Source organism: Nuphar pumila, chromosome 6 (assembly GCF_984573655.1).
Source record: "Nuphar pumila chromosome 6, dmNupPumi1.hap1.1, whole genome shotgun sequence".
Classification (NCBI taxonomy): Eukaryota; Viridiplantae; Streptophyta; class Magnoliopsida; order Nymphaeales; family Nymphaeaceae; genus Nuphar; species Nuphar pumila.
Window position 1 is genome coordinate 81,578,899 of NC_143254.1, and position 20,004 is coordinate 81,598,902.

General features: G+C 35.7%; 1 protein-coding gene across 1 annotated transcript in view; it reads right to left on the minus strand.

Moving 5' to 3' along the window:
- LOC149834952 (S-adenosyl-L-methionine-dependent methyltransferases superfamily protein) overlaps nt 1-20,004 on the minus strand; it is a 66,736-nt gene that overhangs the window by 19,397 nt on the left and 27,335 nt on the right. The window contains exons 4-6 of the mRNA XM_090010348.1: nt 4,487-4,658; nt 4,138-4,383; nt 3,760-3,951 (exon numbers count right to left, since the gene is read on the minus strand). Of these exons, the coding sequence (XP_089866474.1) occupies nt 3,760-3,951; nt 4,138-4,383; nt 4,487-4,658 (610 nt within the window). The remainder of the gene's footprint in view (nt 1-3,759; nt 3,952-4,137; nt 4,384-4,486; nt 4,659-20,004) is intronic.

Genomic DNA, 20,004 nt, shown 5'->3' on the forward strand with positions numbered 1-20,004 from the left:
GGGGATTTTTTTTAAACGCCGAAAAGTGGACAAAATGACCCTGGGTGCGTTGACCGCATCCAGGGTCGTGTTGACCGCACCCGGTGCCACACACACACACCCGCGTCACGTCGCGGCAACGTGGGTGCAGCACCTGTTTTGCCGAGTCCCTGTGAGTTAGATTATAACATCCGGATAACATATCAATATTTAGTATCATATGAAAAGAAGCACCTGAGTCAAGAATTCAAAGAGATTTACCTAGATCGAAGATACTGAAAGAAGAGACCGCGGCTCCAGTGGATGAAGATGCTCCTTTAAGTAGAGGTTGAAATGTCTCCACTAATTGAGTTAAGGACATGTTTCCAATGGATGGACTTGATTCTTGTGGAGGTCCAAGAGAGGCAACCTTCTTCTCATAGGGCTTCTTTAATTTTGTACAATATGTTTTTGCATGTCATGGTTCACGACAATAGTAACAAATGACTTTTTTTCTTTCAAACTCATTTCCTTGCTTCTCATCGTTTGTCCTACCATAGTGTGGGGGTTTGTAGGTACCAACATAGTTTTCCGATCGAGATACGGCTAGGACCGAGTCATCGTCACATTTAGAGATTCACGTTTTAAGCCTATTTCTCTCTATACTTAATTCTTCTATCGTATCTTTTATCGAAGGAACTTTCTCTCGATGAAGGAGAATGGACTTGGTAGATTCAAACTCCAATCTTAATCCATTAATAAATTGGAAAAAATGCTTCGTATCTATTTGATTTTGACGGAGCTCTATGTCTTTCGAACAATGCCATTTTGGTTCAAGAAGAGCTAACTCTTCCCATAATTTGGATAAGCTATTATAGTATTCTCTAATGCTTTTATCCCTTTGAACCATATTTCGTACTTTATCTTGTAAATTTCACACACGTGAAATATCTTTAAGAGAGTACATTCTCTTAAGATAATCTCATGCATTGTTTGCATGTTCAAATTTTGCAAGACTTTAACACTTTTTTATATCAACACTACTAATGAACCAAGACATATCTTGGCATGTTCATTCCTTCCACTTTTTTCGTAAGTGGTAATGGCTTTATTTTTCTCAATCTTCGTAAGAGGCATCTCTTTCTCATCTTCTACCTTTGTAAGGATTAGTTTAGGTTTCAGATTAGTCTCATCTATTAAACCCCACAACTCATTTCCTCATATAAGGTTCTTCATAATTGAAGCCCATATTACATAGTTAGAGTCACTGAGCTTAATGGTTTTAATGGTGACATTATCATTGTCATCCATTTTACAAGGTTTGAGAAAGAAAAAAAGAAAGAAGAATGGGGAAGGAGAAAAGAAGAAAGTGAAGATAACGAGAAATCCACGACCGATAAAGAGCATGTACACTCCAACAAATAAGCACCACCAATCTTTTACACGATCACGATCTCACAAGTGCTTGAATAGGAATTTGCAAAAGAGCTTCACCACTTTTTAAATTTTGAATGGCACGTTTCTCGATATACCGAAAACAAATTTAGCTTGATCTACTAGCTCCGATACCATGTAAGAAGATGAGCTCCTTCAAGAATGATTGCTAGATCACCAACAATGAATACTCAAAGAGCTCCAACCAAAGCACCAAAATGAACACTCACAAGAACCAAGAAAGGTTCATACACAAATACCTAAAAAAGGGTATTCAACAACAGGAAAAATAATAATACTATTGATGGTGATCCACACAAAAAATACATGCATTTGAGATGGGGGCAATGCCCCATATTTATATACAATAGAGGAGCAAGAGGAGAGAGTTGTTGGGCACCCAACGGCTCTAAATAGAGCCGTTAGGAGCCCAAAGACTTTTTGTATTTGACTTAGTCAAATATTGACTAGTCAAATACAATAAAAAAGAAACTAAAAAAAAAGGAAAAAACCTATACTAACTAAACTAAAAAGAAAAAAATAAAAGTTCCGAGTTAGCCTAGGTTATGATACATTACTTAACACTATCTACATTAAAAAAAAGCATGCCTCGAATTCATTGTAATTGGTTCAGCTTAAAAAAAATCTATGTGTTCCTAAGGGAAAAAAAAGGACCACTTCACATGAGAAGCCCATGGGTTTAGATTTAGGATGCCCCAAATAAATTATTTATTTCTGTAGTCTCAAGAAGACTAGCAAGAATGGAGAGACTGCCAAATCTCCAATTATTTACTTCCGTTACCAGATGTAGAATAAGTTGCACTTAATTTTTCCCTAGGTTACTCATTTTTTACCAGCCAGCAGAGCTCCAACAAGCATTTGATAGGAAGGCCAAGTTGATGCTTTGGGTATTTCCAAACGAGCAGAGGTTTAACCAAATCTCCCATTATTGTTCTTAAATGGCCATTTTCCCCTTTCCAAGTTTCCCCCAAACCCATTAAATTAAACTGCCCCTGCAGCTGAGAGTGAGTTGATTTGTGATGCTAGAGTTTTAAGTTTTCACATTCTATCTTGCAAATAATATAGTCAATCCCTTATTCATTGATCCATGCCTTCTGCAGCCCCACCCCAACAAAGTCGCTCCTTTATTGACTTTTGGCTTCAAAAGTGAGAATAGGGGAAATAGATAGCTTCTACTATGGTTTTCATCCTTAGTGAAAAGAAATTAACCAAATACAACTCAAAAGTACATAATTTTGGGTGGATTGTCACGACATCTCGTCTAGTTGTTACTTTGTGTTCACATAGCTTGACAGGCTTGCACACAACGTTGTTTGCTTAGGCTTAGCCTGTATGATAGGCCACCAGATAGCCTCATCTGGTCATATATAAAGACCCTAAAGCTGGCAGGTCAATTCAATGATTTTTTGAACCTTCATTAAAGAACCTAATTTAACTACAAATCCTCGCCGCATCTGATCCTACATGCAACTCAAGCACATGTCTAGGATTAATAACTAATAAAGCCGGTATGCCAACTTGTATGTCTATCATTTTATCAAATTCTCCACTAAAGATCTTGACACCAAATCTTGTAGCAGGTCTATTGTCAACAAGCGACCAACCTCATGTTAAAATATATATGTTTGACGTACATAATACATATATATATGATGTATTTCTATATTGTAATAGGAAATACCTTCTAGGGGTATTTTGGTAATTCTGTTCATGTAATAAGGTCTGCCCATTAGGGACAGAACTGACTTTTTTCTTCTTATTTTTTGTACTTTTTCCTTTTTTATTTTGACCAGGGGCAATATGGTCATTTAGAGCAAAGAGTTGTTGGGAACGACTGCTCTATTGGTCCCATATTGCCCTCTTGCTGTGTATAAATAGGGACCTCTTGTCCCTTTGTTGGTTATGCATTATTTGTGCATTCCTCAAGTAATAAATCTATTGTTTTTAAGTGTGTTTGTTGGCCCTTAGTGGCTCGTGTGATTAAACCATTTTGGGTTGTGTTTTGCCGCTTGTGTGAGGTGTGAGAGCTCTTTCATTTCATTACACCTCAAACTGAAGCAGATTATGAAAGTAAATCTCCAATGTGGATTGATTTTCTATCACCTCCTACCCCAAATAACCTGCATTCACTTGGTATGCAACTACCAATGTTGGCATAAGTTAAATGAACAGAAACTCATCCTGATGCCAGTATTTAATTTTTTTTTATTCTACATAAACAACAAAAGAATCTCAACGTCAACAGTCATGAGCAATTAAGTATATACTTGTTTCTTCAGGTCCCTTGGATAAAATGTGCAAGAACTTTAAAAAAAAAACATTGATAACAAATGATGGACTGTATACCTGTTTTTAAGACTAGAGAATAAATGATCTGCATGCAGAAGATCATATGACCGTGGATAGGTACTAAAAGGTTCACACCAATCATGGTAGATACCAAGAAGACCACGTTCAAAGATGATAGATAGTGTGTCAGGAGAGATTGGTACAACATTCATCACCCAAACCTTGTGTGACCCTAAAGCTGCAGCCAATCTGTACAGAGCATGCTTAAAACTTTAGATTCCATTACCAACATTGCCAATGAGGCAATGACATATCTGATCCTTAAATATAGGACAAATTGGAAGTTGGAAACTATGATTGGTTTCATCACTGAAAGTACATATGGTAATGATATGAATTGAAGAATACATGAATATCTTCAACAGGAAATCTTACCCTCCATAGACGGTTTTCATATCCATTATGTTTTGCACATTAGACCAATCAATACCTAATCCATCAAGATATGACTTGCTAACAACGGCTTTCCAGTGTTCAGTGTCTGCAATAAAATTCTCCCTTGAATAACTCAACCATTCAGGGAAAGTTTCAAGCCTTTTGGGCCATTCCTCTGGCCACTCGGTTCCCCTTTGTTCAATGGAAGATGGAAGTACATTCAAACAAGATTTCATTGGTGTGTACCTGTGCCAATACTTGAATAAGAATGCAAACCAAATTCACCAAGAACATAACACAACCAACCAAATAAATTACCAACAGATACATCAAGAAAAAAGTAACTTACCAAGCTGCATCAGGATTTTCTTCTTCATTACATAGAGGTACAATTTTTCTACGCAACTCATATATATCATTTGAGGATGGTTTTTGATATATCTTAACACCAGTTTCACTAACTTCATCAGTTTTGTGAGCAAGTATATTCCAACAGATGGATGCTGTTAACGTTGACATTGCTGAAACACAGAATGTCAGAAAAAGGAAAGTCAAAAGACAGAAAATCATGACCAGAAGGAAATACTTGCATAACCACATGCTGAAAGATGGCCAAAAACATCTCTGCTGAACAACACTTGCTAAAGGGAAACCTGACATTTCCTTAACATTCATTACTTTTCAGCATTTATGCTGATATACCATGTAAGATATATGCAGACAGGCCCATCAATTCACCACGAAGAAAACATTCATATTTACATCATTATGAGATGGAACTTCAATGTCAGATGAAAGACTGGATCATCCTGTTGCAGCCTTCGCTTCACCAAATAAAATATATTTTATCATGGTGCATGAAGCAAATGTTCCATTTCATCCAAGAATTAGTATATAATATATAAGAAATGATAGGGTGCTCCCAGAGCACCTACTCCCACCTAAAAGAAGCTTCAAATTTTCAAAATTCTCAAACATTTTTGTTGACCAGACCCTATAGATAAGATCTACAATCATTATATAGTAGAAAACAAGTTTTGGATCATGTGATTATGGCATACATGCAGTTTTTTTAAGATCTTCAAAAATCAACGGCCCATAATGTACCAAAATTTCATTACTTAAAAATCCTATTTTTATGTCCACAACATGATCCAAAGATGATTTTTATCAAATAAACTCATTCTTGGATGCAACCTACAACTATGATTTCTAGTAGGTAGGAGTAGGTGCTCTGGGAGAACCGTAGCACTACTATATATATATATATATATATATATATATATATATATATATATATATATATATATATATATATATATAGTGTGTGTGTGTGGGTGGGGGGTGGTTGAGAGTAATGTTTGCTACCCTCGTGGGTAAAGAGCCTCTAGTGAAAAAATATAATATTTTTATTTTTTCAGTTTTTTTGTACATCTTACCTTCCCGATGTGATCAAAATATTAAGTTTAGTAGAAATTCACCTTTGGATCATGTTTTTCTGACATACATGTCAGACTTTACGAGGGTTGAAAAATCAATATCCTACAATGTACCAAATTGTCAAACCTCAAAAGAACATATTTTCACATCGAAAAACTATGATCCAAGGGTCGAATCCTACTATTTTGACCATGCTGAACACAACAATGAGATCAGATTTGGTCAAAACTGTTAAATTGTAATTCATAAGACAATGTATTTTCTATATATATATATATATATAAAAGAAGATACATATGATACATATACATATATATATTTCATATATATGTACATGTATCCATCTACTTTATATATATATATATATAAAATATATATTTATTTCTTGTATTAGTTGTAGGGGTATTTTAGTCATTTCAACATTTTACGCATATTCATATTTTTGAATATGATTGTAATTCCTTATTTTTAATTTTTCTTATTTTTATAATTTTTTGATTTCTTATTTTTGTTCTTTTTATGTAATATTTCTGTACACAGTCGGTACAATGTACAACAGTCAGCTACATAGTTTAAAAAGATAGACGTTGGGCTGATTCCTAATGTCTCTAATAAGAGCCGTTGGGAATAGCCCAACTACTCTTCAAGTGTGCCTTATAAATAAGGGCTATGTGAGCCCATTGAATACATGTATTAAAGTAAGGAGTTTTGTCGCCTTAAGCTTATAAACACTATGCATTTATTGCACTTCTTTTATGGTGTAAAGCTTATAAACGTTGTGTATTTATTGCACTTCTTTTGTGGTGTAAAGCTTATAAACGTTGTGTATTTATTGCACTTCTTTTGTGGTGTAAAGCTTATAAACATTGTGCATTTATTTTGTGTCTTGAGTATTTGAAGTATCAAGTTATTTGAAAACCTGATTTTTTGCAAGGATTCTTCATATGGTATTAGAGCCGTTGAAAATTATTGAAGAAGGAAGGTGATTATTGAAGAAGATCGTGTGCCTCGAAAAGCATGCACCTACCTTTCTCTTGATCCTCGGCGTGTAGACTACTTGCAATATATATCGAAAGAATCATATCACATCAAGTAAGCTCTAAAGACTCGCTTGTGGTAAAGATTATTGAAGAAGATCGTGTGCCTCGAAAAGCATGCACCTACCTTTCTCTTGATCATCGGCGTGTAGACTACTTGCAATATATATCAAAAGAATCATACCACATCAAGTAAGCTCTAAAGACTCGCTTGTGGTAAGGTCTTCTTCACTCACTTCTTCTCAAAATGGGAGAAAAAGACTCACTTCTTTCTTGGGTTCAAACTCAATGGCTCAAATTATCATATTTGAGCCGGTAACATGGAAGCACATATCAAGGGTAAAGGCCTTTGGGAATATGTCCAAGGCTCAATACCAGAACCGGAACCAATGATTACTTTGGTAGAAAGAGGAGAAATAAAGATTCTTGAAGGTGAAGAGAGAATCAAAGCGCTTGAAGACTATAATAAGAAACATGAGGAATGGGAGATGAAAAATTTTAAAATCATATCATGGATCTTCTCATCCGTTGAAACAAGAATCAATGCCAACATTATCAAATTCAAAAAAGCCTCTCAAGCATGGCAATATCTTGAAAAAATGTACACTTCAAGAGACTTGTCCCACAAGTACTAGCTTCAAAAAAAGGCCTTGACCCTCCAACAAGGCGAAATGACTATTATAGAGTATTTCGCGGAGTTGTCCTCTATTTGGAATGAGTTTGCTATGCTTGAGCCCAAATGGAGTGGTGAAGCCATTGAGCTTAGGCATAAACAATTAGAAGAAGATCGCATTTTCAACTTTTTAAATGGGTTTAGACCCGAATTTGAACAAATATGATCCTCCCTTCTATCCGCCTTTACTTCCCCTTCTCTCGAAGATGTAATTACTAAATTAAGTGGAGAAGAGACTCGTATGGGTATAAGCAAAAATAACCCAAGTGTTCTTGCTACATATTCCAACCAAGAAGAAGGTGAAGGTGTTAATGTTGTTTCAAGACCGGGAAACAATTTGAGAACCTACAAACCTCCCCACTTTAAAAATCAAAATCAATGGGCATGGTAGAAAAAGAGATTATAGCAAAATTGTATGTCATTTTTGTAAGGAACCAGGGCACATCAAACCGGTTTGTCCAAAATAGAAGAAGTTGCTAGCCATGGCTACCATATCCCAACCCCAAAAAGAAGAAAGTTCATCTTCTTTCAATGGAGCTCTCTCTTTACATCAAATTGTGGAAGTGCTTCAACATCTTCTCAATGAGGCAATTTTCGGAGCCGCCATGTCAACTTTCTCTTCTCTCGGTAAGACTTCTTGGCTCTTAGATTCGGGTGCTTCCTTTCATATATCTTCAAGTATTTGTTCATTTTTCGAATATTCAAAAAATTCCTCCCCATCTTTTGTCTCAACCGCGGATGAAATTTCTCTTGAAATCAAAGGAATTGGGAATTTTGAAAAAAAGGTTTTTTATCTCAAAAATTAGATTTATACCAAAATTGAACTTAAATTTGCTTTTGATCTCTCAACTCTCGGACCATGGATGTGATATAAAATTCCCATCTGATAAATGTTGGATACAAGATCGCCAGTCCCAGAGGTTGATTGGGGAAGGCTCTAGAAAAGAAGATTTATACTATGTTGACTTCCTTCAAATTCCAAAAAAACCTTTTTGTAATGTTGTCCAATATAAAGATATTAATGTATGGCATAAAAGGCTTAGACATCCCAATAATGTTAAAATTTCTTATTTATCTTTTGTTAAACATCTTTGTAAAAGTGATTTCACTTGTAATGATTGTACTCTTGGAAAGATGAGAAGTTTATCTTTTAATCAAAGATCAATGTTTACAACAAAACCATTTGAAATTGTCCATTCGGACGTATGAGGACCGGCACATGTTTTATCAAAAGGAGGTTTTTCGTATTATGTGATTTTTGTTGACGATTAAACTAGATATTGTTGGATATTTTTTCTTAAGCACAAAGATGAGGTATTTACGACATTCAAAACATATCATATGATGATCAAAAACCAATTTAATTGTGACTTGAAAATTCTTAGAACTGACTCTAGAGGAGAATACTTATCAAATGAATTCAAAAGATATCTTGAGAGTTATGGTATTCTCTATCAAAAATATTTTCTGAAAACACCTCAATAAAATGGATTAGCCGAAAGAAAACATAGACATATTATTGAAATTACTCGAACCCTTCTCATTTCGCAAAACATACCAAAAAAATTTTAGGCCGAGGCAGCTCTCACATCTGTCTATCTCATAAATCGGCTTTCATCCAAAAATTTAAACAAAATTTCGCCCTTTGAAAAGTTTTACACAAAATAACTTGATTATAATAGGTTAAGAATTTTTGGATACAAATGTTTTGTTCTTACGGACAAGAATGACAAGCTTTCACCAAAAGTTATCACATATGCTTTTCTTGGTTACTTTGAAGCCCAAAAGAGGTTTCGATGTTACGATATTAAAAACGATAAAAATTATGTGTCCAGAAATGTGAGTTTTCTGAAAAATGTTAGTGGTTTTGAAAGTTGTGAACCTTATGAAAAAAATATGGATTATTTCTTTTTTATTTGAGTTATTATCTAGAAATGATGATGCTAGTGATGATGAGTTCCCACATAATAACTCTAGTGATAATAAAGTTGAGAAAAATAACTCTTTATTACACCCACCCACCTATCAATGTATTGACGAAGGAACATCTAGAGATCCTATCATATATTCCCATAGAGATAAAAATAGTTTTAGAAGTGCAATAGAAAAATATAACGAATCTAGTGAAACTACCTCTTCAAACAAAGAAAATCCACGAAGAACAGAGAGAAATACAAAAGTCTCTTCTAGGTTCATTTCTTATGATTCATTCGCACCTAAACATAGAGCTTGCCTTAGTGTCATTCACTCATATGTGGAACCCAAAAACTTTGAAGAAGCCAAAAAAAAGTATTGAATGGATAGAAGTTATGGATAATGAACTTAGAGCTCTCAGAAAAGCAAAGAACTGGGAATTTCAAGATCTTCCTAAGGGTAAAAAAACCATAGGGTGTAGATGGGTGTTTAAGGTCAAAACCAAAAGTGATGGATCTCTTGAAAGATATAAAGTTCATCTAGTAGCCAAAGGATATAGTCAAAAATACGGGATTGACTATGAAGAAACATTTGCCCTTATTGCACGAATGGTTACTGTAAGATTGAAAAAGAGGAAATAGTGTTTCGGGTCTGGATCCTGTACCAGACCCGAATTCACTATTCACCTGCCCAGACTCGAGTTCATTCCTGTGTAAGTGTATAAGCTTGTTTTATATTTGTATCCGGGTTCGGATATTTTGCATTTTCCCTTGCATCTTCATCTTCAACTCCATCACCACCTTCGTCATCAATAAGATTAGCTTCTTCAATATTTTCAACTTCCATCTCCAAGTCTCTTAAGAAATCCTTCATTCAATAAAATATGACACATTTGAGTTAACATGCAATAGAGAAAGACAAAAAACTAAATTAAAAAAATTTTAATCAAGTTAAAATATCAAAGAAACTTTTACGGTTTTACCTCATCTCCATCTAAAACTCCTTCTTGCATGACCCATTCATCCATTGGTGTTTGCAAATATATATTGTCCAAAGAAATTGGGTCAAGACTTGTTCTCTTTAATTGCTTTTCTCTCAGACGTAAATTATAATGGACAAACACTAAGTCATTAAGTTTCTTTTGAGCTAATCTATTTTTTCTCTTAGTGTGAATTTGATCAAAGGTACTCCAATTTCGTTCACATCCAGATGAAGAACATGTTTGACTAAGTATACAAATAGCAATTTTTTTAAGATCGGGGGCACATATTTCATGCATTTTCCACCACATTGCTGCATAAAGTCAAAACACACAAAAATGAAAAGTTGATTAAAGAAATATTCTTTTGCACAACACAACAATAATGTTAAAGATAAATCACCTGGCTTATGCTCATCTCTAGTCATAACAGCTATAGAAGTACCAAAATCTGCACTTGCGTCTTCAAATAACTCAAGTTGCTTGCATGCTCTTACTCTAGCTGAAATATTTGGCTCCAACTTCTTAATACATTTAATTAAACCACGCCTTACTTCAAGATGCTTTGTGAATTACATGAAATAGTGCAAATAGTCAAATACATTAAATTGATAATTGATAAAAGAAAGTTCATATTCAAAATTTAAAATAATTAATAAAAAGATATAAACAAATACATACCTTAGAAAATTGTGGACTATAGTGGTATTTGGGATTGAGATAGTATGTTGCTGCATGAAGAGGGTGATGAAGTTGATTTTCCCAACGATTGTCAATTATTTTCCAATAAGATTTATACTTTTTCTCGTCATTGTCATGAATTTCTTGTATAGCCTCTTTGGCTCTATCCATAGCTTCATAAAGATAACCCATTGTAGGATTTTCTTCTCCATCGACCATTCTCAAAACTTTGACCAGAGGTTCTATAGTTTTAACAGTTGATTCTACGACTCTCCAAAAATTACTATTCAATATAATATCCTCCATCTCTTTTCCCTCAGCAAATGATGAATATTTTGAATTGTTCCATTCATCCGATGCCATCATTTTTCTAAGACCACTTCGATGTTCTAGCAAAGATTAAAGCATGATAAAATTAGTGGCAAATCTTGTAGTAATCGGTCTTAGAATTTCTTTCTTATTAGAAAATTGAGTCCTCATTAGGTTCAAAACAAAAGTATGATTGCAGATGAACTTCGTGATCCTTTTTCCTTTTTCCACACATTCAGCTATGCTTTTTATCTTAGACAAATCCTCAAGCATGAGAACTATGCAATGAGCTGCACAAGGAGTCCAAAATATGTTTTTTCTCCTATCCTCCAACATCTTTCCAGCTGCTTGATAGTTGGCTGCATTATCTGTGATTATCTGCCATTTTTTAATTTCAAAACATTATTAACATACTAAACAAATTATAAATATCAATGTTTAATAGAAAATTACAAAAGAACAGAATAATATACCTGAACAACATTCTCTGCACCTACTGTTTCCACCACTTCATCAAATAATTTTAATAAATTTTCTTGATTCTTCACGATACTTGTTGCATCAACTGATTTCAAGAAGTAAATGCCCCTTGGACAATGAACCAAAAAATTTATCAATGTCCTTTGTGTTGCATCTTTCCAACCATCAGTCATAATAGAACAACCCATTTCAACCCAAGACTCCTTGTATTCTTTGAAATAATCATCATTTTTTTTAATTTCTTCTTGTAACAATCTTCCAGAAATCTCAGATGAAGAAGGCGGCTTCAATCCCATTCCTACTGAGGAACAAACTTCAATCATCTTGGTAAAGTAAGGAGAATTGGCTGCGTTGAAAGGAATGGCTGAATGATAAAAAAATCTTGCAATAGCTGAACATAACCTATTTCTAGCTTTTTTATCCAAAGTTGCTTTTATTCCAAGTTGTTTCATTGATGGAGACCCTGCCTTCACTTGAACAAAAGCATCAAGATTATGCTTTGGGGCATCATTCATCAATTTTTTTCCCTTTATATATCTTTTCTCAGAAGACTCATCACTTTCATCTGACAAGTCCATATCATTATCATTTACTTCAACAAAGGAACCAATCTCATTTATAATATTTCTCTTAGATAATTTGTGTTCCTTAAATGACTCCGAATTCTTACGAATTTTTTTTCTTACAGATTCTTCGACTTTGTCACATGGTTTCACCTCTCCTTTAATACCAGCAAGATGATACTTAAGTCTATTAATGCCACCACTCATTTGTTTTGTACACCAAGTACATTGTACCCTCTTCTTTTTCTTATCAAGTGGTAAACCAAAATCCCACAGAGGGTCCTTTCCTTTAGTGAATGTTATTGGAGTCCTTGAAGATCCTTCTTCTGACATTTTTTTGATGATTTGATAAATCTAAAACTGTTAAATTTGAAAAGTTAAAAACATACGTACGGTTAGTAGATTATGCACAAACCCACCAAGGAAAGTTAAAAACATAGTGTCATACAAGTATAAAACTAAAACTATACATGGTACACTACATAATGCACAAAAACTGAACATTGTATATGCTTATGAGCATAAGCAAGTTATCATTTTTTTTACTATTAACACTAGCACAATCAAGTTATCAACAACAAAAAAAAACCATTAGTGCAAGCTTCGTTGCCAAAAAAAATAAATAATGGATCCATGCTAATTTTTTTGTCAAATCTGTTTGGTTAAAATAGCGAAAGAAATGAACTTGATCAGCGTTCACACATAATACATGTACACATGTATCCACGTAATCAAATTACACCTTTCCTTTTGCATTTTGTTTCCCTGAAAATACTGGTTGCTGAGATTTTACAAATGCATTTTTTGGTTAAAGTCATGACCATCAAATTAATACTGTTTGAGAGGAGCTTTTTCTTGTCCTTTTTGTAAAATTATATAAATACCCCTGGTGATGTACAATTTATGTAACCATGTGGAAGTTCTCAATGCAAAAATCCAGTGAACTTGTCATATATTTATTAAAGGCTGAGGAATTTGACTTGCAGTATTTGTGTGTTTGTGCCTAGTTTTCAATGTGTATCCCTGATAACAATTCAGCTCCTGAAGTCATCAGAATTTCAGTGTGCAGGGTTGTATGTGTACATGCATGGATATACAATATGTTTATCATATAGTGATTCAGATTGTCCTTGGACACAATTCCCCCAAGCATAGAGAGCCAAATGAAAGTTTGGAATTTGATGGAAGGATTTGAAGTCACATGATTTGGTGTGGAGAAAGCAAGAACCTGCTGTAAAAATGAGCACCTTTAGTTTGGATCTCTTGGAAGGATGAAAGATAAATTTCATCGAATCAAAAGCAAAGGCATGATAAATTAGCATGCTTTGAGACAGTATCGATAGCGTGCACCTCAGTACCTAGAGTGTGCGCCTCGCCTGTGAGGCGTACGCTTCAAGTACTGAGGCATACACCTCGCCTGTGAGGCGTACGCTTCAAGAACTGAGGCGTACGCCTCACAGGCGAGGTCGCAGCAGTCGAAGGACCACCTTGAATCCTTGAATCCTTTATAAAACTCGCCGAAAAATCTTGCCGGAAATTATCGCAGCGGCAGAAAGAAACACAAAAGGGGAAAATTTGAAAAAACATACCTGGTGGCGTCGAAAAATGTCGCTGATGCACTATTTTTGCTGGAGAAGACACGTCGGAGCTGCGACGATGCCTTACTATTCAGTATTCACCGTCGATGTGCCTTCGTCGGCGTCACTGTTCACGCCGGAGTTACTGTTCGCGATGCAAATACAAAACGCAAAAAAATAAACACTGTTCACGCCGGCGTCACTGTTCACGTCGGTGTCACTGTTCACGCCGAAAACTCCTTTCTGGCGTCACTGTTCACGCCGGAAACTCCTTTCCGGCGTCGCTTTTCTCGCTGGAGTTCTCGTCGAATGGATGGAGCTGCAGCCGCACCTTCTCGGCTTTTCCTCTCTTCAGTCGAGGGTTGAACACAATGAACAGTGAAAACCTAAAGGGTTTTCGACTTTTCGTTAACAACTTAAAGGGTAAAAGAAATAATGTTGCAAAAATGCCATTAACACAAACCATCCGAGTTGTCCGATTATATTTGACCCATGACTCGTCCCGAGTCGCACGAGTCCTCCAGCGAGTTTTGTAAATCCGAAAACGACAGAACTCGCCCGAGTTCAACGTGACTCGTGACTCGGCCGAGTCAAGCCGAGTCATGCCCGAGTCTTGGCAACCCGAGTATGCCTTACCGGGTTGACTCGCTGGAGGGCCGAGTCAGCCGAGTCAACGAGTTGACTCAGCGAGTTTTTAAACGTTGATAGAAACCAAGAGAAAGTTCACAAATACCAAAGACAGTGGAGAGATTAAAGATTTGCTGATATCTGCCTTGTCAGAGTTAAAGTTGAAGCAGAGTGATGAAGGCACTTGGTTTGTTGATTCCGGGGGCAGCGACTCATGTGACAGGCGATGCAGGTAAAATTTCTAATCCTATCCCTTATTTTGGAAAAAGTAAGATTGTCACTGGAGATGGATCCCACCATCCTGTTTCACATGTTGGAAAGATTGTCATTCTCATGTCACATTCCACTCTTACTCTTTCTGACGTTCTTCATGCTCCTGACATTAAGAAAAATATTGTCTTCGTCTCCAAACTTATTGATGATAATAATGCTTCAGTTGAATTCACTCCCTTCTCTGTGCAGGTCAAGGACCTACGCACGAGGGAAACATTCGCTGAAGGAAAGAGACGAGGCAACATGTATGTCTTTGAAGAAGCTCCATGTCATGATGTTCGCTCTTCTCACCTGATTTCGAAGCTTTCATCAGAGTCGTGTTTATCCTCTTCAGCTAGTGTTTTTAGTATCTCTGAATGTAATAAAGTCATTCTTATGGCATAGTAGGTTAGGACATTGTGGAAGTCATTTTATTGAGAAACTTGTTTCTAATAATCTCATTCCAAAAGAAAGCCTTATGGGGATGAGAGCAGTCATAAATGTTCCAGTTGTCTTTTATGCAAGAGTCATGTATTGCCTTTCCATTCCATTAATAAGAGAGCTTCAAAACCTTTTGACATTATTTGTTCTGATGTGTGGGGACCCGCCCCAATTGTCTCTGGGTCTGGAAGCAGATATTATCTAATCTTTGTTGATAGTTATTCTCGATACACTTGGATATATTTCATAAAAAATAAGTCAGAAGTCTTCTCTTTGTTTCAAATTTTTCTTTCTTCGGTCAAAAACCAATTTTCTGAGTCCATTCAGTTTTTCCAATGTGATGGAGGTGGGGAATTTTCATCCCGTGATTTTATTTTTTTTCTTCGAAATAACGAAATAGGAAGAAGGGTGTCCTGCCCTCACACTCCTCAACAAAATGGGATTGCTGAATGAAAACATAGACATATCGTTGAAAGTGTCATGAATATGCTTCATGACAGCAATCTTCCCACCAACCTATGGACAGAAGCTTTTCATTCTGCCGTGCATGTGATAAATAGATTGCCGATGGTTGTTCTGGAAAATAAGTCTCCTTATCATTGCCTCTTTGGAGCTCATCCTAGTTATCATGATCTGCGTGTTTTCGGATGTGTTTGCTATGTGCATATTGATCGGTCTCTGAGAAACAAGTTTCAAGACAAGGCCCAGAAGTGTAGGTTTGTGGGATACGCAGATGACTACAAAGGATATAGGTGTTATGATCCCACCAACAAACGTATCAGAATCTCAAGAAATGTTGTCTTTGATGAACAAAATTTTGATGACAAAGCTGATGCAACGAATATACCAACTGAAGTTTACTATCCTTGGTTGAGTTCAGAACTTTTTGCTAGCTCCAGTGAAGCATGTTCATCAAATTGCGTGCAGCAAGAAGAAGAGATGTCTGAAAACACTAAGACGTCGGGGCCACAGAATTCAGAAAAAATATCGAGCAGATACAAAGGCATTGTCTATTCTAGACAGAGACCGATAACATCAAGCCATTCAGATCATGTCTCAGTCAGCAATCTGACTCCTTCTCACTCTTGAGGTCAGAAAATCAAGCCGCATACGACATCCCATTGACAGGTGGGTTAGCTATAACAACTTCTCCTTGGATCTTCAACTGCTCTCAATAAGGAAGATGAGCCCACTATGTACTATCAGGCAGCCACTTCTACCAAGTGGGTAGAAGCCATGAATGATGAAATGCAAGCTTTGCATGAATGTGGAACTTGGGAAGTTGTTCCCAGAGCGCCTGACAAAAATGTTGTCGGATGTAAATGGGTCTACAAGATAAAGTACAAGCCAGATGAAACCATTGAACGATACAAGGCAAGGCTCGTGGCAAAAGGATTTACTCAAGAAGCAGGGCAAGACTATGATGAGACTTTTAGTCCGGTTGTAAGAATGGGAACAATTCGGATTATTATCTCTCTGGCTGTTGAACATGGGTGGAAGTTGAGTCAGCTTAATGTAAAGAATGCAAACCTCTGGGAACTCCGAGTGTGCTTCATCAAAAACTTAGCGTCCATGATGGAGATCTGTGTGATGACCCCACCAGGTATCGAAGCATAATAGGAATGTTACAGTACCTCACATTCACTAGACCTGATATTGTTTATTCAGTCAATCAAGTGTCTCAATTTATGCATGCGCCACGTACTGGACATATGGAACTTGTCAAGAGGATCCTTAGATATCTGAAAGGGATTATTGGGGATGGACTAACATACTCACCACAGCCATATGGCAAAGATGAGCATAGACTCACTGTATATTTTGATGCAGACTGGGCAGGAGATCCTGATGAACGAAGATCTACATCAGGATATTGTGTCTTTATTGGAAGAAATTTAGTCTCTTGTAGCAGTAGAAAACAAAAGGCTATCGCTAGATCAAGTACTGAGGTTTAGTATAGATCTATGGTTGCTGCTACTGCCGAAGTCACATGGATCAGACATCTACTGACTGAAGTAGGAGAAAAGATCTCCCACACTATCTTGCTATATGACAATCAAAGTGCTATAAACATGTTGTTCAATCCAGTACATCACAGTCGTACTAAGCACATTGAGATTGACCAACACTTTGTGAGACAGAAAGTCGAAGAAAAAGAGATTGAGCCTGAGTTCGTCAATAATGAAAGACAAGTTGCGGACCTATTTACGAAAGGGTTAACAAAGGATCGTTTTTGGACGCTTAAAGGCAAGTTGTGCATGGTCCATAACCATGATCAACTTGAGGGGTGGTGAAAAAGGTGAAATAGTGTTTCGGGTCTGGATCTTGTACCAGACCCGAATTCACTATTCACCTGCCCAGACTCTAGTTCATTCCTGTGTAAGTGTATAAGCTTGTTTTATATTTGTATCCGGGTTCGGATATTACACCAAACCCGACCCGACCCACTGTGTATACTTAAGTATATTAATTCAAACATTAGGTCATGATTTCAAAAGTGAAATCGTGACAGCCGCAGTCGATTTTTGCATCCCTCTTCTCGTCTCTCTCTCTCTCCTTTTTTCTGTTTTCTCTCTCTTAATGCAAATACAGATAAAAATCTAACAAAGATGCCTTATTACCATCGTTTCTATTAAAAAATAGAACATCTACCAAACGGATGTTAAAAACACCATTTTAAATTGCGATCTTAATGAAGAAGTGTATATGAATGCTCTTTCAGGAATGAAGACTCCTAAAAGAAAAGTATGCCATCTCAAGAAAGCACTTTATGGACTAAAACAAGCCCCAAGGCTTGGTATGACAGATTTAACTCTGTAATGTTGAAAAATGGTTTCTCTTCATGTTTTACGGACACCGCTTTATTTGTCAGAAAATCCAACGTAGGAATAGTAATATTGCTGCTATATGTCGATGATATGCTAATAATTGAAAGCGATTCTAAAGGAATTAAGAGCATAAAATCTATTTTAAAAGATAAATTTGAAATGTCTGACTTAGGATTTCTGACCTACGTTCTGGGAATTGAAGTTACATACTCATATAGAGGTTATTTTTTATCTCAAACTAAACTTGCTTCTGAGATTCTTGACAGGTCAAGTATTACAGATGATAAAATTTGTGAAACTCCTGTTATAGTAGTAACCAAAATAAAAATTGATGATGGAATTTTTCTCAAAGATCTCACTCCCTACAGACAGCTTGTAGGCTCCTTGATGTATATGAGTATTACTAGACCAGATATTTCACATGCAGTTCATACTGCCATCCAATTTCAACATGCACCAACATCCGTTCATATGAGTGCAATTTTGCAGATTATCAGATATATAAAGGGATCGTTGAATAAGAGTATTTTTATTCTCTTCCTCTAAATTAAATTTAATAGCTTATACTAACTCTGATTGAGGAGGTGATCCAAATAACCGTTACTCCACCACTGGCTTTTGTGTGTTTTTAGAAGACTCACTAATCTCATAGAGATGTAAGAAACAATAAAAGGTATCATTATCCTCTACCAAAGCTTAATACCGAGCAATGGAAACTACTACCATGGAGATTGGATGGATCCATCAGCTACTAGAAGATATGGGGATTAATGTAGAAGGGCCCACCAAGCTATGTTGTGATAATAAGAGTGCAATTGATATTGCCAAAAACCACACATTTCATGAGCGGACCAAATACATCGAGATGGACTGCCACTATGTCCGAGAAGTATATCTGAAATGAGTCAATGATCTTCCACATGTAACTTCAAAATATCAAGTGGTAGATTTCTTCACCAAATCGTTGTGTTCTTCGCGATTCAACTTCCTTCTTGGCAAACTTTCGGTCATTATGCCCTAAGATTGAGGGGGGGGGGGGTTAAATTGTAATTCATAAGACAATGTATTTTCTATATATATATATATATATATATATATATATATATATATATATATATATATAAGAAGATACATATATATATATATATTTCATATATATGCACATGTATTCATCCACTTATATATATATATATATATAATATATTTCTTTCTTGTATTAGTTATAGGGGTATTTTAGTCATTTATATATTTGATGCATATTCATGTTTTTCAATATGATTGTAATTCCTCATTTTTAATTTTTCTTATTTTTGTAGTTTTTTTATTTCTTATTTTTGTTCTTTTTATGTAATATTTCTGTAAGCAGTCAGCCCACTGACTGTTGTACATAGTTTAAAAAGAGACATTGGGCTGATTCCCAACGTCTCTAATAAGAGCTGTTGGGAATAGCCCAACGACTCTTTAAGTGTGTCTTATAAATAAGGGCTATGTGAGCCCATTGAATACATGTATTACAGTAAGGAGTTTTGTCTCCTTAAGCCTATAAACGTTGTGCATTTATTCACTTCTTTTGTGGTGTAAAGCTTATAAACATTGTGCATTTATTGCACTTCTTTTGTGGTGTAAAGCTTATAAACACCCTGTATTTATTTTGTGCCTTGAGTATTTGAAGTATCAAGTTATTTGAAAACTTGATTGTTTGCAAGGATTCTTCACAAAAACAACCTTCCCTTATGAGTTATGACTAGGGGGTTCCTTACCCAAGAGGGTAGCAAATGCTATATATATATATATATATATATATATATATATATATATATATATATATATATATATATATATATATATATATATATATATATATATATAACCCAAAAATTACATGTATTGGTCTTTAGCAGTATCAATGCATACAGAGACACACCAAATGTAAGTTTCTGATCTATGCATATATTAGGAAATGGATCACCCAACATTAATTTTTATGACTAACTACTTTAACATCACCTTATTTGCAGGTCATATAGACTTTGTAGACCCATCCCAATTGTGGCTGGGCCCTGGCT